Source organism: Sebastes umbrosus, chromosome 15, assembly GCF_015220745.1.
Source record: "Sebastes umbrosus isolate fSebUmb1 chromosome 15, fSebUmb1.pri, whole genome shotgun sequence".
Lineage (NCBI taxonomy): Eukaryota > Metazoa > Chordata > Actinopteri > Perciformes > Sebastidae > Sebastes > Sebastes umbrosus.
Window position 1 is genome coordinate 25,744,917 of NC_051283.1, and position 25,850 is coordinate 25,770,766.

A 25,850-nucleotide genomic window follows, 5' to 3' on the forward strand; every position below is an offset into this window, starting at 1 on the left:
CCTAAATAACACAAAGAAAGTGAGAAATAAAAGACTCCTTTTGGCCCCAAGTGTTGACAAAAGTGTCTCCTCTGTTTTCTGGCCTTAACATTTAGGCTACATTAACTGGATCATAACTCGAAATGGACAATTCCCCCAGCAACAAGAGTATACCCCTCATGACGACGATTCATGGGACAATTCAGTGAACAACATTGCTCTTAGTAGAGAGAAAACCAGTGACTAATATGACCAAAATCAGCCTTAAAAAAACAAGAAATGAAGACACTTTTGGTCCAAAGTGTTGACATAATGTCCCCCCAGCATCTTGTTTAAATGCTTCCTCCTACACTAAAAACATTATATCTGTCCACTGTGCATCTTGTCTCCTTTTTGCTTTGCATTTTCCAACATGCACTGGACCAAAACTCAAACAACAGAGCTACACTGCAGAAACAGCTGATGGTCAATGTGACAAAATCCTATAAAAAGTGAGAATCAAAAGACCACTCTTGGACCTAAGTGTGGACAAAATGTCTCCTTAAAGTGTCTCCTATGTATCGTGACCTCAATGTGTCTCCTCTTCACATCTTCTCCTCCTTTTTTTGCTCAGTATTTTCCAACTGCACACAACTGTACCCACAGCTGCCAGAACGGACAACGCGGTCTCGGAAAACGGGGATATGAAAATGAAATATGAAACAGTGGTGTGATAAACTGGTAGATAATCATCTTTTCATTAAACTTTCATCCCCAGTGACTTAAATATTCAAGAGCCCAATTACAGAGCTTGTATCTCTCTCTCACTCTGGCTTTTCTTAACAAGAGCAGTCAGGGAGAGAAAGAGAGAAAGAGGAGGGTGAGTGGCTTTAGGGGTGAGTGAGAGCATCATTATGGAGCGGTCACACACAGTGAGGGGAGGTGGGGGAGGAGAAAGAGATGACCCGTCGTCCCCTCATGGAGGACGGGGAGCAGCAGGCCTGACGCGAGGCCTGTCCAAACACCGGGATGAGAAGAAGAGGTGAAGAGAGACAGACATGTAGCAGTGTGTGCAGCCATGCAGGCCTGATGGATGGAGGGATGGAGGGATGAAGGGATGGAGGGATGGTGGGAGACAGAAACAGACAGACGAGCTGAGAGCAGTATAGATTTTCCAGGCAGATAGTGGAAAGATGTGTGCATCCTGATGAGTGCCACAAACAGGGCGCATGACTCTCTCTCTCTCTCTCTCTCTCTCTCTCTCTTGTCTGCCTGTTTCTGTGTGTGTGTGTGTGTGTGTGTAAGTGTGTGTCAGTGTATTAGCAGTCAGAGCACTGAAGCCCACGGGCGATTCCTGTGTGTGCTTGCGATAAAGGGAAAAAAGGGAGGAAGTATAACGTGGGGGAAAAAGCGGGGCGCGTGGAGGAGGGGGTGAGAGGAGAGATGAGGAAGTTGGTTGGGGTTGGGGGGGTGGTGGTGGTGTGTATGCAGAGAGAGAGAGAGAGAGAAAGAAGAGAGAGGAAAGAGCATCCAGCAGAGCAGGGAGCTTCCTCTGTGCTGTCAAAGCCTCTGGATCATGTCCCCATTGGTCTCTCACACACACACACACACACATGTTCCCTCACCCAATTGCTCCGTTCTCCCTCCAACCAACCTCCCCTCTCTCCTTCCCTCCCTCCCTCCCCTCCCTCTCATGAAAAGAGTGTCTTGGCAGGGTAATTAAGAATGGCCTCTAAACACAGGAGAATGGCAAGAACGCTCCAGATGAAAGTAAATGATTAAAATAATTACAGGCTGAGAGCTGACGAGCCGGAGTGTGGGGTGGCCGCCGGACATTTGTCGGTAATTAGATAATTAATCTGAATGCAAATGATGAGCCCTAACGAAGCAGTCAAGCTGAACCAGCGACAACTGCCGAGAGTGAAATGTGGGGAGGGAGGGGGAGAGAGAGAGGAGAAGAGAGGAGAAGAGAGGGTAAAAAAGAAAAAAACACATGAATATGAGTGTAAAAGCTCCAAAAATCAGCATGAACAGAGTCAAAAGGCAGCAGCAGCAGCAGCAGCATTGTAAATCAATAACTGTTTCTGGCAGCTCCAAAACACTCCTCCTCTTCACCTACTTCACCCTGTTTGTAACTTCCTCTCACATAGTGACAAGCAGACATGAATGCCTTGTTAAAAATATACAAAAAAGGGAGCGAGCCACCATGCATGTGTTGTGCAGCACCCAGCACAAAAAAAAGAAAAAGTTAAAACATGTCTCTATCTCTCCCAGGGAGCTGAAATGCCAAATGAAGATGAAATGGCACCTGAGGAAGAAGACAGAGAGCACGCTTTGCACACCCTAAAATGCGTGAGCAAATTGTGGATTTACTCTGCTGGCTGCTACACCTTCATTATCCCTCCACGTCTCTCTTCCTCTCACTCACACTCACAAATACTATACCGGCATGTGTATACGTGCTCTCAGCAGATGTAAATAACCTGCTTCAGAGTTTATTCAGAGGTGTTTTTGTTTTTATAACAGGCGAAGACTCGTCAGCATCCTCTGCTACTTTAAATTTAAATAAAGATCTTCAAGGTTTATTTATTCCACCTAATATTATATGGCTGTGACAGCTGGAGCAGTTCAGTCTGGGTTTTTAATCGGGTCACTATAAAAACAGCAGTGGTTATATACTAATAATGACTACAGTAAAGAGTAACTGGGGAAGTAAACTTCATGCTGTTAATCTTTTAGTGTTATCTAGAGAGTAAAACAACTAAATCTCATCTACTGATAGTAAAGGGAAGAGCAATTCTGTTGCTACTAGGGCTAGGTAGTTTACAGTTTTATTACCAAAACTGCACTTTTCAATAGCTTACTTTGTGAAATATCAATGTTTCTCTACAAAACCTTTTTTTTTTTTTTTCATTTAAGCCAAACAAGAACTTTTCCTGAGTAAATTTAAGTCTAAATAGTGGCAAAATTATGATTGATGGAACATTATGATTACCATAGAGCTCCAACGATTAATCAATTAGTTTTCATCACCAATTATTCTGATAATTGATTAATTGGTTTGAGTCAAAATTCTGTTATTCCAGCTTCTTAAATGTGAATAATTTCTAGTATCTTTACTCCTCTATGACAGTAAACTGAATATCTTTGAGTTCTTTGGACAAAACAAGACATTTGAGGACGTCATCTTGAGCTTTGGGAAACACTGATTGACATTTTTCACCATTTTCTGACATTTTATAGACCAAACAACTAATAGATTAATCAAGACAATAATTGAGAATGAAAATAATGGTTAATTGCAGCCCTAGTTGGATGTGTACAGCTGGTATTTTGTGGAGATGACGCCACTTGTTAGTGATCATGTTAACCTGTAAAGGGCCCTAATAAGGTTTCTAGCCGAGCATGCTGACTAACAGCACATTCCCATACACACACACAGCACCAAGGTCTCCAGTGATTGTGATGAGGCAGACTGAATGAGTGAGTGGGCGATCTGTCTGGATTTAATGAGAGTGGTGGACAGGTAAAACGTTTTCCTCTAGAGCCTCTTAAAGGTGTAAGTGGATGTGTTGCATAATTTGCACTAACGAGGGCGAGAGAGAGGAGGGGCGTGTGGGGTTATCAACCGTCATGTCTGCCTCTGACTGTGCTGTGTGTGTATTTATGGAGTCTTAACTGGTACTCTGGTAGTTTGATTCATTCATTATTTGTTCCTAAACATTACGGTTTCAACATCACAGAACAAAAATAATTAATTTTTGTTTAAGAGTAGGGTTTCTTGATGTTAATCCAAACAGTAATGATTTCATCTATTTTTACATTTCGCCATGAAATCACATGCATTATTAAGAGATAGTAGCAACTATAGTGCTCGGTACTGAACCTCAACATTTAGTACCACTACTTTGGTTTTATCGTAAAAGTGCCAGATGCTCAGATTTGCACTCTTCTGTAATATTCAATAATAATCGATCATTTTGCCACTATTTAGACTTAACTTTTAGTAGAAAAAGAAAACTTTTACCTATAGGAAATGTTCTTTTTTGGCTTCTTTTGTTAAATGAAAAAAATTTTTTTTTAGAAAAACATTGAAAGATGTTGATATTCCACAATACTAAAAAGTATTGTTTTGGTATCTATAACAAAACTCTGTAAAATACCCAGCCCTAATAGCAATAGAATTGCTCTTAGATTAATCGAGAGAATAATGAACAATGAAAATAATGTCTAGTTGCAGCCCTACAACAAACACGAGAATGTTATTGAACCTAGACTGAGAAGATAATTGAATGTTTTTTTGTTTTAACAAAGGCTGTGTGAAATTTTAAATACAACAAATTTTGGCAGAATAAAGGATTTCTGCAAAATAGACAGCATTTTGACTACTTGCAATTCTGGAGATTTAATAAGTTGAATATTTATTTACAAGCTTTTATGTTTAAGAAAGGACAGATGTAGCATAAAAGTATTAACCCAAGAACAACATTGATAGGTGCTGTGTTATTCTGAAATTGTACGCCAATATTTCCTGTGGATGTAAACATTGTTTAAGGGTATAGTATCCTGGTTACAGACCTCTGAACTGCTGCTTCTGTTGTTGTTCAGTGATTCAAATGTTGTGAAGAAATACAAAATGCCAATTCAGTCTATTCAATTTACATAAAATTGTCCCATTATAACTCTCAGATCCTACCATTCCCTGCAAATAATGTTTCAAAGTTTACAAACTACAGCTTCCACATGTGATTACAATCCATATTAAACTGTTGAATATTTTCCGTCCATGTATAATGTGCACGTGTTAAAAACAAACCTATAAAATGTGTTTTGTGTAACTGTTTATCCAAGTTGGACCTTTAAAGGGACTGTTTGTAACTTCTTACGCGTATAATCAATCCGGGTCTGTGTCCCATGCGCGCTCGTGTGTGGCTACGCTGTTCAGACTCAAACTCCAACACATTAACTAACATTACTGCCAAGCAGATGAAATATAGAATGATATTGTGGCTTTAGCTGACGTGTGTCGCCTGTTTTTACGGTTGCTCGCTCACATTCAGGTAGTGCGTGCACAGGGGCGAGCAACAGGACGTTGACTTTCGTTGACTTAACGGCCACAGGTGTCGCTGTTACAACCAATTTCTCATTCTTACAAACAGTCCCTTTAACATGACAAATATAAGATATTTGATCACAGTGAATAAAACATATATAATGTTTCAATAATAACCAAAACAAAGAACATGCTTTAACTTTTACTAAATCTACTGATCATGATGTGACCACATAATAACGTCCTAAATAACCACATCAAGAGCATTTAACCAAACATATGAAACTCCAAAACAATTCAAATGTACAATATAAAGAACAGGAAATACACAAAAACATGAATGTTTTGAGTATGAGGCACACAGATGAGTGTTGTCCTTCCAGAGTCAGTGTTTTTGAGACAAATAACATGCTGTAGGAGTCACATTATTCACTCCACGAGCAACTCAAACTCCTCAGCCTCCTCAAACTCTGCGTTCATCTGGGCAGCCAGTTCGTTCAGCTCCGTGGTGCCGATCTGCTGGACCTTCTTCATCCTCTTCCTCTTCTCCTTCACCATGACCACTCCGGGGATGTTTAGGTCCGGCTCGGGGAAAGCTGCTGAACCATTATCCTCCGCCTCAAGCAAAGATGTGAATGAGTTCAGACCACCAGACAGCAAGGATGCACAAGAAACCTCCAGACCTGTCTTGGACCGCTCGACTCTCCGGAACACCTCGGGTGTTTGCAGCTTCTCAAAGCCGAACATGGTGTCCCGAGAGTCGAAGGACTTGTCGCTGAGCCTGCTGTAGGAGCGGCGCACTTTCTGGGACCACACCGCGTCCTCTGGATCTGCTGCTGCTGGCGGCTGTTGGGGGTAAATGGTAAATGGACTTGTATTTATATAGCACTTTTCTAGTCTACTCAAAGCGCTTTACACTACATGTCAGCATTCACTCATTCACACACACATTCATACACTGATGGCAGAGGCTGCTAAGGTGCCAACCTTTGACATTTTGAGATATTGTCAATGTTTTCAGTGATAGTTTTAGTGACATCAAAACAAATCGATTAGCTGTTCGGTCTATAAAATGGTGAAAAATGTCGATCAGTGTTTCCCAAAAGCCCGAGATGACGTCCTCAAATGTCTTGTTTTGTCCAAAAAACTCAAAGATCACTGTCATAGAGGAGTAAAGAAACCAGGAAATATTGGCTCAAACCGATTAATCGGTTATCAAAATAGTTGCTGATTAATTTAATAGATGACAACTAATCGATTAATCGTTGAAGCTCTAGTCTGTTGATATATTTAAGCGAAATCTCAAGTAATATCCCAGCTTATACCATGACACACCAGTTAAAAAAAACTGCTTATAATATAATCAGTCATATGTATTCTGAGATGTGATTGATTAGTTGTCAACTATTAGATTGGTCACCTATTTTGATAATCGATTAATCAACTTGAGTCATTTTTTAAGGGGAAAAAGGTCATAATTCTGATTACAGTTTTCTGGTTTCTTTACCTCTATGACAGTAAACTGAATATCTTTGAGTTGTGGACAAAACAAGACATTTGAGGACGTCATCTTGGGCTTTGGAAAACACTGAATGACTTTGTTTTTTACCATTATCTGACATTTTATAGACATTTCATTCACACACTGGGTTGGGGTTAAGTGTCTTTGCTCAAGGACACATCAACATGTGACCTGGAGCAGCCGGGGATCGAACCACCGACCTACCGATTGGTGGGACACCAGCTCTGCCCTCTGAACCACAGCCGGCGGTGGCGGGGACGGGAGGATCGGTGACAGAATAACGGCCTTCTTCTTCTTCTTCTTGGCCGAAGAGGAGCCTCCACAACCCGGGACAGGACTCGGGGTGGAAACCTTCAGCTTCTGCTGGCTGCGCTCAGACCGCCTCGGCGTGTTCTCCTTGTGGTTCTCCTGGTTGTTCTCCTTGTTGTTCTCCTGGTTGTTCTCCTGGTGGTTCTCCTTGTTGTTCTCGGACGGTGCGACTGTTTTCCTGGGTGCTATCTTCCTCACAGTGATGGAGCGTTTCACAGCAGCAGAGGCCATCTTTGTGTCATTTGTATCCGGAGGAGGTGAACTAAACCTCGGGGATCTTCTTCTCTGAGAGCCGTTAACATTATTAGATTCAGACATTATGTTCTGAGGCGTTTCTTCCATCATACTGACCACTTTCCCGGTGAAATATCTGATTATCCTTGTGTATAATCTACTTTACAACCCGACAGAGTTTATCACCGACACGGCGTGACACCAACAAACAGTCCGCTCAAATTCCCCGCCCGAGTCGCGTAGAAAGGACGTAACACAGTTTTTGCTGTGACGTCAACAGTCTGCGCCAACCTCTCTCTCATGCTTTTGCAGTGTAATCTGTGTGAAGCCTAAAAAACTAATCTGCTCTCTCAGGCTATTATATAGAGACATATTTGTTTTAATTGCAGGTATGTGTTACTTAAAAATAAATCCATATTTTTACAAAATTAAAACATTAAAAAATGTGAGTTATTATTCACAATTCCACTCTCACAACAGTTCATAACATCCCTGTTTAATCAGTTAAATACTTGCATTTATTTTAATTTTTTTTAATATAACAAAGGAAAATGTTATATTTGGTACAATTGTGAAAGATCCTGTACATGACCTGGCAATCAATTCCATAATCACTCTTGGAAAGTTTTTTATACATAAAAATAGATTCCTGAAATCAAGATCAAATGTCTATGTTTTTTCATAAGGAGCTGTGTGTTTACTTTTCATTTCTGAAACATATGAAGAAAAAGAATGAAGCTATGAAGCTTTCAATGTTAGTTGAGGACCTTAACCTTGAAGAGAGCCCCTAGCACAGGGGTCAGCAACCTGAGGCTCCGGAGCCACAAGCGGCCCTTTATCTCCTCTCCAGTGACTCCCTGTTGATTTAAAAAAAATATTACTGGAAATAATTTTTTTGTTTACATTTTCATTTTTATTTATCATTGTTGTAGGTCTATGGTACGAGGGAGTATTAGGGCCACATTGAGGAAAAATAAATAAATCTGAGATTTTGAGAATAAAGTCATAATATTATAAAGTAGTAATTGTACGTGTTATTTTCTTTTTTTCTCGTAAAGTTAAGACTTTATTATCTTTATATTACAACTTTTTTGTTGTTAAGTTATGACTTAATTCTTGTAATATTACGACTTTTTTTCTCGTAATATTGCGACTTTGTTTCTCGTAAAGTTATGACTTTATTCCTTAAATATTACAACTTTTTTTCTCGCAAAGTTATGACTTTTTTCTCGTAATATTACGACTTTTTTTTCTCGTAAAGTTATGACTTTATTCTCGTAATATTACAACTTTTTTCTCGTACAGTTACGACTTTATTCTCGTAATATTATGACTTAATTCTCGTAATATTATGACTTTTTTCTCTTAATAATACAACTTTTTTCTCGTACAGTTACGACTTTTTTTCTCATAATATTATGACTTTATTCTGGAAATCTCCAATTTATTTCCCTCAATGTGGTCCTAATACTCCGTAGTACATTTGCACTTTGGCCCTCACTGCATTAGACTTATATACTATATACTTAGACTATAAACTGTGTTAAACTTCATCACAATGTTCAAATGTTTTTCAGCTCCAGACAGATTTATTTTATTTTATTTTGATAGTAAAAGTTGCTGACCCCTGACCTAGCACTATCAGCACTATTCCCACATTCCCTTACTTTTTTTAGTTTTTTTGTTTTTTGTTTCTCTCTCTTCATCCACACTCTTATGCACTGTAAGCCAACATCCAGGCTTGTCTGTTCCCTTGTAGTTGTGGACTGTTCTGTATGATGACGTATTGTAACGTGAAGTTCTCAATAAAAAAACGTAAAAAAACGTAACACAGTTGACGTGGTGACGTCACCAGTCTGCGTCAACAGCCTGCGCCAACGTCTCTCTCTAACTTTTGCTGTGTAATCTGTGTGCAGCCGCAGCTAACAGGCTAACAGGCTAACAGGCTAACAGGCTAATCTGCTCTCTCAGGCTCTGATACATTTATCAATACTTGTTATCACAGAATGGAGTATCTAATCGGGATACAGGGACCTGACTTCGTCCTCGTCGCAGCTGATAATGTTGCAGCGAGCAGCATCATCCAGATGAAACACGGTGAGACAACGAGTTAGCCTAGCATTAGCCTAGCATTCAGCTAGCTGCTAACCTGCTAACAACACATGTTCTCACAGCTCTTATTCACGTTTAAAGCAGCTTGTGTTACTCATAAGTTGTGCTTAACGTTGTTTCTTTGTATGGTGTATTGCTGTGTAATGTTTAAAGTCCCCTATTATCACAATATAACCACATAAAGTGAAGCTAACAAAGCTAACCACAATGTTAGCCTCATTAACAGGATTAATCTCTCATTCTGTTTATGTAGTTAGGATATTGTCTTTCTTTGATGCTAACCCTAACCCAACAGTATATATACAATACGTTTCATGAACTGATCTGAGTTAACTACATTTTGTGTTTTTGAATATCAAAACTAAAGTTAGCATGGTTAGCATGAGTTGCTGAAGCTGACATGTGAAAGTGAAAGAGAAGTCTGATTTGAAGGTTGATCATTCTGACTGTCAGGAAATGGCCACTTAAATAATGTATTAACACATTGACTTAAACAATTTATATTCTGTTCTTTGCTTCTTCTTTTTCCAGACTATGACAAGATGTTCAAACTGAGTGAGAAGATCTTGCTGCTGTGTGTTGGAGAAGCTGGAGACACAGCACAGTTTGCAGAGTACATCCAGAAGAATGTGCAGCTCTACAAGATGAGGAATGGTGAGGAGGACCATAGTAGATCTATTTCTGTTTGTGATTAAGCTTGTTAAACATGATGCTTGTGAGGTAAAACTATCCTTCCTTTTCCTTGGAAATCTCAAGTTCAACTCCAAAATGTCTAGTCATTGACAATGATGTCATATTGGAAGGCAAACCATGTGCTGAAGAAGCACTCACCTTGTTTATCTTTTATATACTTTACAAACTACTACAATCCTGTCTACACCTCTGTGTGTATATATATATATATGTATATATATATATATTAGTACATCTCATTATTACATACTACATTCCTGTTTACACCTCTGTGTACATATATTACTTCTCATCATGCATATACATACTACATCCTGTTTACATACAGTTTTCCCATCTAAAATATTGTCATCTACAAAATTACAAATTTACATTTACATTACTATTTTATATTTACTTATGTTTATATTTATTTTAACTGCACTATTTTAGGCCTTAGATTATCATTTTGCTTTTACATTTACTTGTGTGATTTCCCCTTTTATATATACATATTTTATAAGCATCGTTGAAGGAACCTGTGACCAAAGATTTTCATTGCCAATGACTGCTTTGCTGGAATTGACATATGACAAATAAGGATCCTCGGACCTTAAAACTTTGTGTCTAATGCCTCTTGTTTTTTTTCAGGTTATGAACTCAGTCCAGCAGCAGCAGCAAACTTCACGCGAAAGAATCTTGCAGACTACCTTCGGAGCAGGGTACCTATCATTATACACATATACTGTAGTACTAATTGTTTACAACACAGAATTTATATGTTTTACTTATCAACATTAAGTTGCCTTTTAAACCATATGAACTTTGAGCTGTCTTTGTAGTTTTATCAAGAGAAATGTGTCTCCTTTTTAACTGTGTGGCACACCAGCTTTGTGGGCACAGTGTAGACTATTCACTACACTATAACTACAAGTGATACAGTTAAATTAGGGTTGCTCAATTAATCTGAATTTTATCGAAATTGCAATTTGACTGACGTGTGTGTACACATTATGTTCTACGGACTGAAGAAAACATCTTTGTTTGGTACAGATCCCTACAAAAATCACACCATAATAATTTTAATGTTTTTCAATGAAAATGAGAATAATGATGTAAAAATGATCATACCCTCTAAAATCATATCGCAATTGCAATATCAGTCAAAATAATCGCAATGAGATGTTTTTTCAAAATTGTGCAACCCTAAATTAAATTGAGTTGGGATATAACAGCTCAAACTATGAGTTGACAAATTCAGATCAGTGTTGTGTGACAGCACACTTAAAACTCTCTAAACCTGAGCATCCAGCCTGCAGTTAGTAGTTCACCTTCACACAAACTGTAGAGATTTAGCTGTCTTGGTTTGTGGGGTTCATACGCTACACTGATGTGATCCATTTTGACTCATCAAATAAACAATGTCTTTAAAAAAGATTTAACAATCAAGCTTGCATAGCCAAAGCGTTAAAAAACTACATAACAAAGTGTGGAAAAAGGCTATGTATTTATCTTAGCTTGCATTGCTTGACATTAGAAATGTGTCCATTTTATTATTTATGTGTTTGTTTGAAATCATTTGTTCCTGTCGGCACTGGTCTTATCTAAACGTCTTTTACTCTCAGCCCTTTTAAACAGCCATCAGCTTCCCATTAAAGTAGCGCTAGTAATGTTTTTATCTTGTGAGAATTGTTTTCTCATGCTCTGGAAAGACTGTGTCTGTTTTAGTGAACAGTTTACTGAGAGATCATACGGCTATAATAATAACCAAAGTAATTGTTTGGGTTGAGGGGCACATTTTCTTGTCTGAACCTCCAATCTGCGCACTACAACATAAAGAGATGATGTCTTTTTGTGGGTCAACTTTATAAAGTTTAGTCCACTTTGGGTCCTCGCGGCCGATAGCCAATAAAATTATAGCATTGTAATTCTGATTAAGAAAATAAGCTCTTTGGTGTAAATCGGGTGATATGCACATATTTATTTAACAAAATAATCTTCACAACTCGACAGGCTTCTAAACAGAACATATATAGTAAATAACCAGTTGCTAGATAGATAGGGGTAGAGCGTTAATTATGATTTTAACATGTGAACATAGCCAAATTTAATTGAACTTAACTTTAATACAGCTACTTTGTCAAAACAAACTAAAAGCTACCAGCAAAGCAATGTAAACACGTTTCCTTTGTATACATTTTTTTTTACTGAAATTTGAAAATCATCTTTTAAAATAAGACCACACATTGTTATTCACAGAAAACAAGTTTAATAACAGCCTCGTGGTGTCATCACAAATGTAAATTCAACTTCCCCGTCACCATCTGCTGCATCACTACAACACTTGTAATCATTGTATATTCCCTCAGTTAACCAAACGGTAGCGAATGAATCCCCTGCACCAGTGGTCACCCTCTGAATTAAGCATATTCATCGTGGAGTAATGAGCGAACGTACCTATAAATCTTTTAATTTCTATTTTAACTTAATTACATTCCTCTGTTAGCATTTGCAATCTCATTTAGCTGTAGGGAACGAATGATAGAATCACAAATTAATTCCCATAAGTTAAAGTAACACTCACTTCAAATGGCAGGGACGGTAACCATATGTGGTAGGTTTACTCATCCATGTGAAAAATGGGTTCTAATTTCTGCTTGAAAGGATTTGTTTTGTTGTCTAAAACTAGACACTCAAACACAACAGAGGCATTGCTCGTCTTGACGACGTGACACTGCTGTGATGTAGTACTAGAGACGTTCTGGTGGGAATTAAGTCTCACTTGTAATTACATGTCTGTTTGTGAGCCACTAGATGCATTTTGACAGAGCCAGGTACATTTGTCAGCTTGTTGTGAGTGGTGACGGAGGTTACCCCCTTTGAGACTCTGTGACAACACCTGAGCCTGCAGCGCTGTCTCCCACCCCAACTGCACAGTTGCTCTGGATATAATATAAAAAAAAAATACCATGATTTTGACCTTCAACCCTTTAATACCAAAATCTGCTGTCAAAAAAAACATGGCAAGGTGCAGAATTTTTCCTCGTTATTTAACGCAAGCTTGGCTTTACAACCAGGCAAGTTAACCAGCTAATTTGTCCGTCTGCATGTTTGTGAGTTGGCTTGTTTATTTATGCTGAACACGTCTTGAAAAGCGCAGTGCTTTTTTAAATTATTATGTGTGTCCTTAAGGCCTCGCAGAGACCTGAGAGCCCTGCAGAAGCAAAACACACTCTTATGCCAGGCAGGCAGTACAGTGGAAGGCACACGTGCAAGAAGAACTAGATTTAAGAGTATTTATACTGTAAAACACGGAGCACGGAGACTTACTCTCTGAATTGTTCTTACTTACTGTACTTACCAGGGCTGTCCTTGCCCAAAGCTATTCTTTGCCAACTAATTGATTTAATCGACAGATCTGTAAAATGTAGTTTCTACACAAAGAATCACACAAAAGTACCACTTTAAATCTTGTGTTTACCAGAGACGTGCTCATAAGTTTCTTGAAAATAAGTATTCAGCATGAAAAAAAGCATAAAAAAATCACTAATCGACTAAAGAAATCTTAGTTGACTAAGACCAAAACAACAGATTAGGACTCACTGAAGTGCCTCAAAGTGCTTTACATACAAAAAAATCCTTAAACTGGAGCAAAATATGCCAAACTGCTCAATGCATCAGTGTTAAAGAGGACCTATTACGCTTATTTTCAGGTTCATACTTGTATTTTGTGTTTCTACTAGAACACGTTGACATGCTTTAATATTCAAAACACACTTTACTTTTCTCTTTCTGGCATGGACTTTGTAACTTTGCAGACCTTTTACGTGCACAAAAAACTATATAACACACTAAAGGAAAGGGGAAAAGCACTAAAGGAACTTTATGGAACTTGATTAAAATATAATCTAAAGCCCTAATAACGCACGTCATGTAGATTTTCTGTCACCCCCAAATCTGAGCATCTACAGAATAAGCATGTAGGCCTACATGTGTGCTTTTAAAAACATTAGGATGCATATTTATAGGGCTGCAGCTAACTAATTATTTACATTATCAATCAATCTGACAATCATTTTCTATATTAATCAATTGTTTGATTCAGAAAATGGTTAAAAAGTGTCTATCGTAATTAAACACTGCCCAAGATGACATCTAAAGGACTGGAAAAGCAGCAAAATCCTCCCATTTGAGAAGCTAGAACAGGATAGTGTTTAACATTTTTGCTTAAAAATGGCTTGCATCCATTATCAAAATAGTTGCCTGTTAATTTTCTGTTGCTTTGATTAATCAATTAATGGACTAATTGTTTCAGCCCTACACATTTTACATATGTTTTTTACCTTGTAGTACATAGTTCATGTTGGTGTTTGTGGTTTCAGATGTGGGAATGCACTCCGCTCAAGTCACTTCTGCTTCTCGTATCCGCGCGTTGTATCTCCATCGCTAATTTGTTAAGAGTAATGCAGCCGCTGCCTGTCACAATAGCAGAAGGGTGAAAATAATTACAAAAAACAATTAGTGTGGCAGAGAAGGGAATGTGGGACACATCGAACGGGGGATAGGGGTAGAGGAGGAGGAGGAGGAGGAGGAGGTGTGGGGGTCCCAGGGGGGAACAACCAGGCCCAGTAGACAACACCACACAGACTGGAGTGTGAGAACGAGTAGGAGTCAACAACATGCACACAGATACGATATACAACGTGCACACAGGAGGGACCTATAGGATCAGGATCATTTTCACTCCGTCAAGGTTGTACATGTTGTGGAGGATAACATTTATATTCATGTCTTGCCATAAGCTGCGAGTGTATCGTTATTTTCGTGCCTCACGGTGATGAATTTGGTTTTATGAGTGCAGGATTTACTAATGCTGCGTTCTCAGGAGTGCTCAGAAACTGAAGCAATAGCAGTTTCTCCTCTGCATCCCACACCTTCCTCCAGCTATGCTCTTCTCACATTCATCAACCTCCAGAGTACACGGACATTTGCAAATTATGTTGTATAAACAGGTTTTTTTTTTATGGTGTTTTTTTTCTTTTTTCCCCTCCAGAACATCTCGAGTATGTAGAATATGTAATGTGTGTTATCCATTTGAATGTGAAACCGTCTGCTAAAGTCTTGAATCGTTTAATATCAACTAGAAGTAACATTTCTTTAACAAACGGGCAGGAGATCGAATCCGACCTGTTTTTGGGTGAATAATGATTCTCTTTGAAGAAGCGTCTCAAGTGTGAGCGTTACTTAAATAATTTAGTACAGTTGCTCCGACACAACTTTAATTAATGGTTAAGTATTTGCATCATTGATCAATCTATATTAATAGTTTAATCATTTGGTCTATCAAGTACCAGAAAACAGTATTAAAAAAAAAAAGCCCATCAAAACTTCACTTTTATCAAGTTCTTATTTTGTTCGACTAACAACCCCATTTCTCAAATATGTTCAGTCAACAATCAAATCCAAATATTGTTGCGACTAATCATTTCAGCTCTACACAACTTGCATAATAATAATCTGGATCATTTTATAAAATGTTAATAAGAACAAAAATGTAATTTACTGAACATTTTACATCTATACTTCTAATGTCATTCCAAGGAAAATTAACTCTTAAGTAATGTAGTTTGCTATAATGACAGCCATTCATTTCTTTAATGCAACTTGTGATTTTTAGGTTGTAGCGGACTCAAACTAGAAAACCTAATGAATCTATCGGTACCAACCATGTCATACTAGCTTGTCGCGAAGGAGGTTAAATGACGCTCCAAACTTTGGTGGGGAAAAACTGTCATGGCCATTTTCAAAGGGGCCCTTGACCTCTGACCTCCAGATATGTGAATGAAAATGGGTTCTATGGGTACCCACGAGTCTCCCCTTTACAGACATGCCCACTTTATGATAATCACATGCAGTTTGGGGCAAGTCATAGTCAAGTCAGCACACTGACACACTGACAGCTGTTGTTGCCTGTTGGGCTGCAGTTTGCCATGTTATGATTTGAGCGTATTTTTTATGCTAAATGTAGTACCTGTGAGGGTTTCTGGACAATATTTGTCATTGTTTTGTGTTGTTAATTGATTTCCAGTAATAAATATATACATACATTTGTATAAAGCAGCATATTTGTCCACTCCCATGTTGATAAGAGTATTAAATACTTGACAAATCTCCCTTTTAAAACTCATTTCCAGCAGGTAAAAAAGTGTTTGATTAATCGCGATTAAATATTTTAACCGATTGATCGCCCTAAATTAAAGACCAATTGTGGAGTTGTTGTTGGTCCACAACTTCTAGAAACATTTCCAGCAACATGTACGGCATAGATTAAGCCCATTTGTTGACTAAAACAATATTTAATGCAGATGTAGGTAGATGAAAACCGCCTGTGGTCCACGACCATGCTCCCGCGTTCCTGTCTGGGGAACTGACTGCATATGTTGGAATTTATTTTAATTAATCTGATTAAATCATAGCAGATTAAAGTTTAGCCCAGACAGAACGGAAAGATAATGATCTGTTTTTGTATATCAAATCTTTTTTTCCCTACCATCCTTAAATCATCTTCTGAACCACCCCCCCCCCCACCTCCATCACGTGATCCCACTGGCACATCCAGACCCTTAGGTTAAAAACCACTGTCTGATAAATGAATCAGTGGTATATAGTTAATTCTGATGGCCTTATTCCTGCAGGATAAATTCCAGATGAGTCCTTTAGTCTGAAAGATGTCATACCCCAGTGGCTGCAGACCTCCGGGAGGTGTAGTTAGCTAAAGCCAGCCGAGCATGTCGGCGCAGAGTAAGCGAAACCCTGTTCACATATACGACCGTGTGCTGCTTACCAGCCCGCCGTCCAGAAAAACAACTCCACTAACCTCTGGAGTACTGCATTCACTCGAGCTTTAGAGAGGAGACAAAGAGGAGAGAAAAAAAAACTAGCGGTAAGCATAATCACCTGAGGCCTCGACTCTGCTGCGTGCAGATCAGTATAATGATACACATGAAATTCAGCACAGAGCAAAACAACAACTGCAAAGTTTTGGGGACGTAGAAACTCAGCATCTGCTCTGCCTCTTGTTGGTTTTAGCTTGCTGTCTGATGTACTATAATATTTGTAAAAAAAAAAAATGATATTGAAGATAAATAGAGATTAAATTGATATTGAATTGGCAGGTGTAGGTATGTGTAGGAGGCTGAGACGTGAGGTTAAATAGATACAGCAGAACTCACAGGGGAGGCAGGTGGTTTATAAATATCACATTTTTTTTGGAGATTATGTAGAAGCCTTGCAGTCATCAGTTTTTTTCTATATACGTGGATGTTTGCTCTGCAGTTTGCTGAAGAAGTCGAATTTATGTCAATCTGTAAAGTTTTAGCGGTTTATGTTGAGGTTTTTTTTCTTCCTATAAGGCCACACAGCAACAGTTAGCCTCTGCGCCGTGATGATCTACAGCTGGCCCCATATGGGTTTGTAAAATATTTTGTAGCACGGGCACACAATGGGTACAAATAATTACTGGCGCCATATTGCACACGGCTCCCCTGCTCCCGCACAGATGAACAATTAATACAGCAGATTGAGGAGAAATGCCAATAAAGAGAACATGCCCCGGGGCAGGGTGCACAAATAGGGGGAGGGAGGGAGGAGGTGGGAGGAAGGAAAGGAAAGGAGGGAGGGAGGGAGTGCTGGAACATGAGAGAGAGAGTTTGCGGATGAGTTTGGGATGATTTGTCGCGTCCTGACCTTAATTTGTGTCACAACTAGAGATGATTTTGCTCTGAATCCTTCACTGACGATGTCTTAAAGGAATAGTGCGACATTTTTTGAAAAATATTTGTTTTCTTGGCGAGAGTTAGGTGAGAGGATTAGTGTCACACTCATGTTTGTACACTAAATATGAAGCTACCGGCCGAAACCCCAGTTAACTCAGCTGAGCACAAAGAGTGGCTATGCCTGGCTATGTCCAATGTTAACGAAACCCGCTTACCATCACCTCTAAAGCTCACTGATTAACTGATTAACACTAAGCACTGCCACAATTAATCGATTGACAGGAAATCAATCAGCAACTCTTTTGATAATTAACCATCAAAGTCCGTTTTCAAGCAAAAATGCCAAACATTTGTTGGTTACAGCTTCTTAAAGGAACAGTATGTTGCATTAAGGGGGATCTATTGGCAGAAATGGCATATAATTAGGGCTGTCAATCGCTTAAAATATGTAATTGCGGTTAATCGCATGATTGTCCAGAGTTAATCATCCATTTATCTGTTCAAAATGTACCTTAAAGGGACATTTGTCAAGTATTTAATCCTCTTATCAACATGGGAGTGGACAAATATGCTGCTTTATGGAAATGTATGTTTATATTTATTATTGGAAATCAATTAACAACACAAAACAATGACATATATTGTCCATAAACCCTCACAGGTACTGCATTTAGCATAAATTATATGCTCAAATCATAACATGGCAAACTGCAGTCCAACAGGCAACAACAACTGTCAGTGTGTCAGTGTGCTGACTTGACTATGACTTGCCCCAAACTGCATGTGATTATCATAAAGTAGGCATGTCTGTAAAGGGGAGACTCGTGGGTACCCAGAGAACCCATTTACATTCACATATCTTGAGGTCAGAGGTCAAGGGACCCCTTTGAAAATGGCCATGCCAGTTTTTCCTCACCAAAATGTAGCGCAAGTTTGGAACGTTATTTAGCCTTCTTCACAACAAGCTAGTATGACATGGTTGGTACCAATGGAACCCTTAGGTTTTTCTAGTAACATATGATATCAGTATCTTTACTCTAGCTTAAAAACTGAGCCAGCTACAACCTAAAAATTGCAAGATGCTACTATTTTTTATCTTTGGACAGAGCCAGGCTAGCAGTTTCCCCCTGTTTCCAGTCTTTGTGCTAAGCTAAGCTAAGCAGCTTCTGGCTCCAGCTACACTTTTACCATGCATACATGAGATTGATATCAATCTTCTCATCGAACTCTAGGCAGGAATGCAGATAAATGTATTTTCCAGAATGTCAAACTATTCCCTCAAAAGGTAGAGCGGGTTTGCGTCTGCTTGAAGGCGACGGTAGCAACGCACAGGTGGAAGCTTTTGTTTCGTGGCACTGATTTCGTGCCCTTGTTTGGCTGAGTGCAAGACTCGCAGCGGGGGGGGGGATAAAACATATGATGCGTATTGTTTGCATGCGAAACATGGGTGTGAGTTCAGGTGGCTGGGTTAACAAGGTGCCTGGTTCCCTCCGAGGTGACATGGGAAGGGAAGGTTATTTTGATGCCAAGTCCGTATTATTGTTACATTGTAACCAGCGAGACAGGTGTCTGCCGGGTGGGGGATGGGGGGTGACGCCACTGGGGGCGTTCACAGGCTCACGGAGGAGTTAAAGCACACACAAACACACACTAAGATATTCATCCTGAGATTCACGCCCGTTCTGCACACTCACAAACACACTCTCTTTCTCACGTGTGTGTGTGTGTGCGTTCAAAATCGTCGTTAACACACCGACTAAAGCCCGCTCCACAGGGAGCATAACGATCCTCATTGCCCTCGTGGCAAACACAAGCGCTAACACACAAGTCACAGAAATAAGCAGGTTGGCTCAGAGATAAAATTGAAATGAGAGGGCAGGTGTGCAGATCATAACTCGCCTGGCGTCATATGAATCATATTTTGCCTCGCTGCACGACGGCGATGCAATATTACATTTTATCATGTTGCATTTGAACCAAAAAAAAAACACTGCACTGCTTTCTACCGCCGTCAAGAATATAGGCCATAAGTTGTTTTTGAAATCCCCCCCCAAAAAATGTTTAAAGGGATTTTTTAAAATGAGGAACAGTGGCTCGCAACAACGAAGAGAGAAAATTAGTGTTTTGGAGGAAGAGAAGGGAGAAGAGGCTGGAAGCGTAAAAGATGTAATTTAAAAAGAGAAGAAGGGGGAGAGGGGGAGGAAGGGGCAAGAGAAACGACTTTAGAAGTTTTTAATGAGCCCTGGCGCTACTCCAGGGCACAGGGTGAAGGCGGTGGAGAGGGGAGGAGGGAGGGAGGGAGGTAAAGAAGGGATGAAGAGGGAGGGAGGGAGGGCGCTATGGAGGGAGCAACAGGGGTGCTGACTCCCAGCAGATGTCACACTGCCAGTGACACCCTGATTTCCCCCTCCTCACACACAAACACAAACACACTCACCTCCTCTGTCCTGTGACGCCCTTTCACCTTTACTCTCCAGCTACCTCTCCCCGTGCTCGCTCTCTCTCTCTCTCTCTCTCTCTCTCCCTCTCTCTCTCGCTCTCTCTCTCTCACTGCTGTTTATGCTGCGTTAATGTTGCCGTCGTGTGCGTCACTCCACGTCTCTTCTGCTAAGCTGGAAAATCAAAGTCAATTATTAAATGAAAATCTCAATTAGATGAGGAAGAGAAGTTGTGCTTTTCAGTCGGTAAAATGTGTTGATCTCGTGAGCTGGTCGATGAAATGTACAGTCAGTGACGCCATCGTAGCCATACTAGGGATGTTAATAATTAAGCATTTAACTGTTAACCGACATCGAGCATTTAAACCGATTAACGCTATCGGTTAAAACGGTTAAAAGAAATGTTAATAATTGATTAAAAAGCTGAGAAAAACTCGTCACTTTAAGGAGAAAAGCTGGTCCACCTTAAGAGAGTCTGAGCCGGAGTTACAGATACGGGTAGTTGGCTCCCGTCGTGAGCTCGCTTGAGCGGAGCGAGTTGTAGCCTCGTAGCATTTATTCACAGACAAATTTCCATCTTTCAACCTCCAAGCGTTCCAGGTGCACAACGTCCAACGTAAACAACCACCATGGCTGATCGTGATAAACTGATGGTTCTTACACACAATTGAAGTGTCGGTCATTTTTTACATTTTACCGAACAACTTCAGTGCAGAGAAGATAACTTTTCAGGGTTTGTTTTCCATAACCAGCTACCTAATGACCTATTTTGACATCAATTTACACGCAGAACAGGTTTTATTATATGATAGTATGTATTATTATTTAATTAAATATAGGCAAATATACTTAACGTTGCCTTTTATTTGATAGTTTACCATTTACAGTGTGCACTTCCATTGTTGTGTGACGTCAGACACAGGAGTAGATGGATTTGCACTGAGTTTACAAATAGGAACTCCGACTTTGAGCGGCATTTCATTGTACTTTTTCTAGTAGGAGGTCAGAAATGTTCGAGTTGTCTGGAACGCAGCATTACACATGACGTCCAACTTTGTTTTACTTGCCGTAAAGAATACCACTCAACAGTTGTGTAATGTCCAACAATAACATTGAATTCAATTAGTGTGCATCCCAGGCTAACCCGTCTCATAGATCTGAATATTAAACCTCTACTCCCTCCTCTTGTCTCCAGACTCCGTATCATGTGAACCTGTTGCTGGCGGGCTACGATGACGCAGACGGCCCCGGTCTCTACTACATGGACCACCTGTCTTCCCTGGCCAAGGCCCCCTTCGCTGCCCACGGCTACGGAGCCTTCCTCACTCTCTCCATTCTTGACCGGCACTACAGACCAGGTCGGTTCCAGAGAAATGCCTCATGCATGTTTTTTTATTGTTCCTGTGAGACTGACTGGAAAGACAAGACAGAGAAATAAAGAATATGATGCCAGTCTGCAGAGCGTGACTCACACTGGTCTCCGTACAGACTCGTGTCACTGTAAGGGGTCTTGTTAAATAAACATAATTTCACCTAATGGCAAATGATTAGTGTAGAAACAAGACACCACTTTGTATGTTAATTCCACGGTGGTTTGTAGCGAAAACATCCCGATAAATCTGACAAACTAGCATCAAATGTTTTTAGCAATTAACTCGTCTTGTTATTCTTCCCACATGGCGTCATGCTCCCCCCCCTTTCTCCCCAATACCACACTGCAACATCCACTTAACTTCTCCGTTAATAAAAGCTGTTTTTCCTCTTCATTTCTATCTAATTTATGTCTCTGTCATTCTCATTTTCTTCTTTTTGTTCTAGATCTGACCCAAGAGGAGGCGGTGGATCTGCTGAAGAAGTGCATCGAAGAAGTGAGTTCAAGAACTGATTCCTTTTTTTTTGTTTTTTTTATAAGAATAATAAGCATTTTATTTAATTGTTCATTATGTTGGTCAGCCTCTCCAATAGCAACGTAGCTCTGGAAAAGTAGCCTCAGTGTACTCTCAGGAAGTCGGACAATTCACTCTGATTCGGCTCACATGGATTTACTCTTAATACTGGGAATCCACATCAAAAACCAGACGTCCGTTCGATCCACGCTGACCTTCGGACTGACCTCCGTTCGGCCGCGAGGAGCTTAGAGGACGGCTGCCAGCCAAACCGTCTACACCAGGCTGAAATTTACTGAACAAAAAAAAAAAGTTTTCACGTCGGCTCCACGGGAAGAAATCAGCATTGTTTTATTTATTGATTCACTTTTTTTTTTAAAAACTTTTTATTTAAATTTTTGGTACAGTACAGACTATGAAAATAAGGTAAAATAATAGTAATCAAACCTCCATCTTTGGTCCAGTGTGTCGTTATGCTAATACATCTTACCTAATTATCCAGGTGCTCGTTACAGTCAATATTTTCTAAACGCCCATTATAGACCATATAATCATAATAGAGTACTGATTGATTCTGGCAAAAATCATAATCAAGATTATTTTGGTCAATATTGAGATCACAATTATTTGTTGACTTTGGAAGCATCATAGAAAGAACATTTTGTAGCGTACATTTTAAAAGTTAAATGCATAAATCTTAAGATCAAAGTGAAGAGGCTAGACCTAATGAAGGACTTTGTGCTCTTGTAAATAATTTAATCATAAACACATTGGGTGTATAAATATTAATGGTGATGTCATGGCAAACAAAAGCACGGTAAACCGAGAGCAGGGAGCCGCCTTCCACGCCAACCTGGAGCCGGTCGCGGCGCTCCACCACTGAGGAAATACGGCCGGCGAGAGGACCTATGAGGGGATCCTCCCGTCCCGAGAGGCCGTCCGTGACCCGTCGTGCAGGGCAAAGTGCATCGCTGTAAAAGAAAGGGGTGTGCTGGATTTATAACACGAGACAAATCAAGAGCGTCTATGTGAAACGCAATAATCGTTTTATGTCGATTATCTTGTTTAAAGACAAAATCACAATTGAAATATTAACAATACATATCAAGGTACTCATTAGAGATGATATCAAACAAACACAGGGCTTTCATCCAGGAGACCGCTGTTGGTGTCCCGTGTTCACAACATTACAGCGGCCGTAAAGTGACGCCTAGGTGTCCTGACAGAGCGTCAGTTATGTGACTAGTTGGGATGAGAGCGTGTTGTCGTTAACAGACCTTATTACCAAAGTGCTCCATACAGAGGATTTATGGTATGGAATGTCTTCCTACAGGGAAAGCGGCGAGCTCGTAGCCACGCTGCGAGCACTGATCAACCATTACAGATACTGTTAATAAGTTCACAACATATAAACAGCGGGAGATTTGTGTGATTTTTAAACAGCTGTTTGTGGAGATTACACTTCACTAAGCACGCCAGAGGAAAGAAAATAGAGTGGCGGGGGGTCCTTTTGGAGTCTTGGGAGTCATTGTGGATTGATGCATTTGATAAAAGGGAAGCGTGTCTGTTTGGAGAGTCGGGCGAGTGACGGGCGTCAAAAACGCTTCTAAAAAATGTGGCTCGCCTTTAATAGTCAGCATACCACTTTATTGTTGGATGTTATTTTTCTGCTTTACATGATTCTACATCCATTCTGCTCATTCGTTCCGTTATCTTAACATTTCTTGTCTCTTTTCTCCGTCCTCCAGCTGAACAAGCGCTTCATCCTGAACCTCCCCTCCTTCACCGTCCGTTTGATTGACAAGGAGGGCATCCATGACTTGGAGACGCTCACCTCCGGCACCAAGTGACCGCTCACTGCTTAACCACCAACCCCTCACGCCCTCGTTTCTTTCCTTTTTTTTTTTTTGTACCGTTGACCTCCTTGCTCTTTCTGTTCCAATAAAAAGTGACACACAGTTGAGATACAAGCTCTTTGTCCCTGTGGTGCTTTCTCATTGCTCTCTAGTCTACTCATCTGCACATAGAAAGAGAACAGCCTTCTGGCTGTGTACTTTTGCACTTGTACTCAGCGAGTGTGTGTGTGTGTGTGTGTGTAATGTACACTTGCTCATGCTTGTACACGTGTAATAAAACACGCATGCACATATGGCGTAACTTGAAAAAGGAAAAGTAGTTTTCTCATAGAGTTTTGTTCCCTGATTGACCAAACTACATAGAAATAATGGTAGTATTTAGTGTAGAAGTAAAAAAAAAAATCATGTTTAGTTTAAATGGTGATTTAGAACTCTTATGTTTATTATTATATATTTGTTTTCAAGCAATAGGAAGGCATACTTTATGAATCCCTTTAGGGGAAATTCAAGCTGTGTTATATACAAATTTAATTTAGTATATGAGCGACTAGATCTTATCTACTGTATGTTCAAAACAAGGTAGTTTAATAATAGCAATATATCCACATAGTCAATTAAAACATCTCAAAATCGACTGTAGAGTTGTACCAACACCTCTCTGACGCAGCGTCAGTAAATGAATAAACATAACCTGCACAAAGTTGGCGTCAGCTGCAGAACTAATGAATCCGGTAACGTCGTACAGGTGTTCTGATAGTGATTCAGTCGGGGTGCCTGAGCAGGGTTGTCAAAAAACAAATCCAGGTTAGCCTCGGGTATATGTTTTAATACTGTATGTGTTTTTTGCACCCTCTTGTACCAATACACAACACATTCTGAATTTGAATAAATTTGAGCTATAGCCCGAAACTCCAACCTTGGAAAGTTGAAATATGGACAACAAGCTGAAGATGCAGATAAATACAAGCGCTCCTGTTTGTTTTACTACCGTAAATAATCCTATAACTCAAGGTCTGCTTACTAGATTTCTACAGCATCTCACAGTCTTCATCATCAGCGGATGGAGTTTTGCTCAGTTGTCATGGAAATGGCTCCGTTTTCATCTTCTGACGAGTGTGATAAAGTATGATACATTTTAATATACAGTATTTAAAGGTACTGTATGTAACTTTCAGAAAATCCTTATAATTAATGACCCCTGTGGCCGTTGAGTGAACTGCAGTCAGCATCTTGACATCCGACCACATCGTCCATTAAGTAAGAGATAATGTACAGATAGCCGGTCATTGTTGTGTAGGAAAACCCCGACAGGGCGATGCCGCACCCCGACGCGGAACTGAAGGAGTTTATTTCACAACAATGACCCGCTAGCTTCACATTATCCCACTTATTACACCGCTACTTGCTAAATAAATAAATATTTTGACACCAAAATGGTCTGTCAGAGTCTGACATCAGAGCTGCGCCGATAGCAACGGTCTGCTATACATAGCAACGGTCTGTTATAAAGAAATCGCAGACTGCAGAACGCCATGTGATCGACCAATCAGAATCGAGTATTCAACACAGTCGTGTAAAAATGAATTTTAATGTTGAAATGCTCTTGTGCAATGTTTCGAAATGTCACAATTTATACAGAAGTTGGGATGACATAAAGAAAGAACATTTAAATTAAAGTTCAAGTTCAGGTTCAAGTTCAACTTTATTGTCATTTCTCCACATTCAAAGTACACGGCTAAAACGAAATGTCGTTGCTCGCGGACCAAGGTGCAAACACAGACATTCAAAAACAGTCACAAACATAGAACATAACACAGTGAACAAAGTGCAGTATAAAAACAATCAGGTCTTTAAAGGTACTATATATAAAAACCCAATGACTCTCCAGTAATTCTCCTTGTATAAATACCTAATAAATAGATAAATAGAAGTGACAGTGTAAATAGTAGACCTGAAATGTCTGTTTCATGTCCAGCATGAGACGTGGGGAGGGAGGGGTCACGGATAGGAGAGGGGTGTTTTACGCCTCAGATTC

General features: G+C 39.8%; 2 protein-coding genes across 2 annotated transcripts; one reads left to right on the forward strand and one right to left on the reverse strand.

Moving 5' to 3' along the window:
• Positions 1-5,103: 5,103 nt before the first annotated feature.
• On the reverse strand, positions 5,104-7,374 carry cdca5 (cell division cycle associated 5). The gene is made up of 2 exons (XM_037795325.1): positions 6,738-7,374; positions 5,104-5,857 (listed from the first exon to the last, which is right to left on the reverse strand). The coding sequence occupies exons 1-2, from the start codon at positions 7,185-7,187 to the stop codon at positions 5,441-5,443; spliced, it is 867 nt and encodes a 288-aa protein (XP_037651253.1). The 5' UTR covers positions 7,188-7,374; the 3' UTR covers positions 5,104-5,440.
• A 1,565-nt stretch (positions 7,375-8,939) lies between these two features.
• Positions 8,940-23,929, forward strand: psmb2 (proteasome 20S subunit beta 2). Its single transcript, XM_037795327.1, has 6 exons — positions 8,940-9,173; positions 9,720-9,842; positions 10,512-10,582; positions 21,269-21,431; positions 21,892-21,941; positions 23,708-23,929. The coding sequence occupies exons 1-6, from the start codon at positions 9,083-9,085 to the stop codon at positions 23,807-23,809; spliced, it is 600 nt and encodes a 199-aa protein (XP_037651255.1). The 5' UTR covers positions 8,940-9,082; the 3' UTR covers positions 23,810-23,929.
• The last annotated feature ends 1,921 nt before the right edge of the window (positions 23,930-25,850 follow it).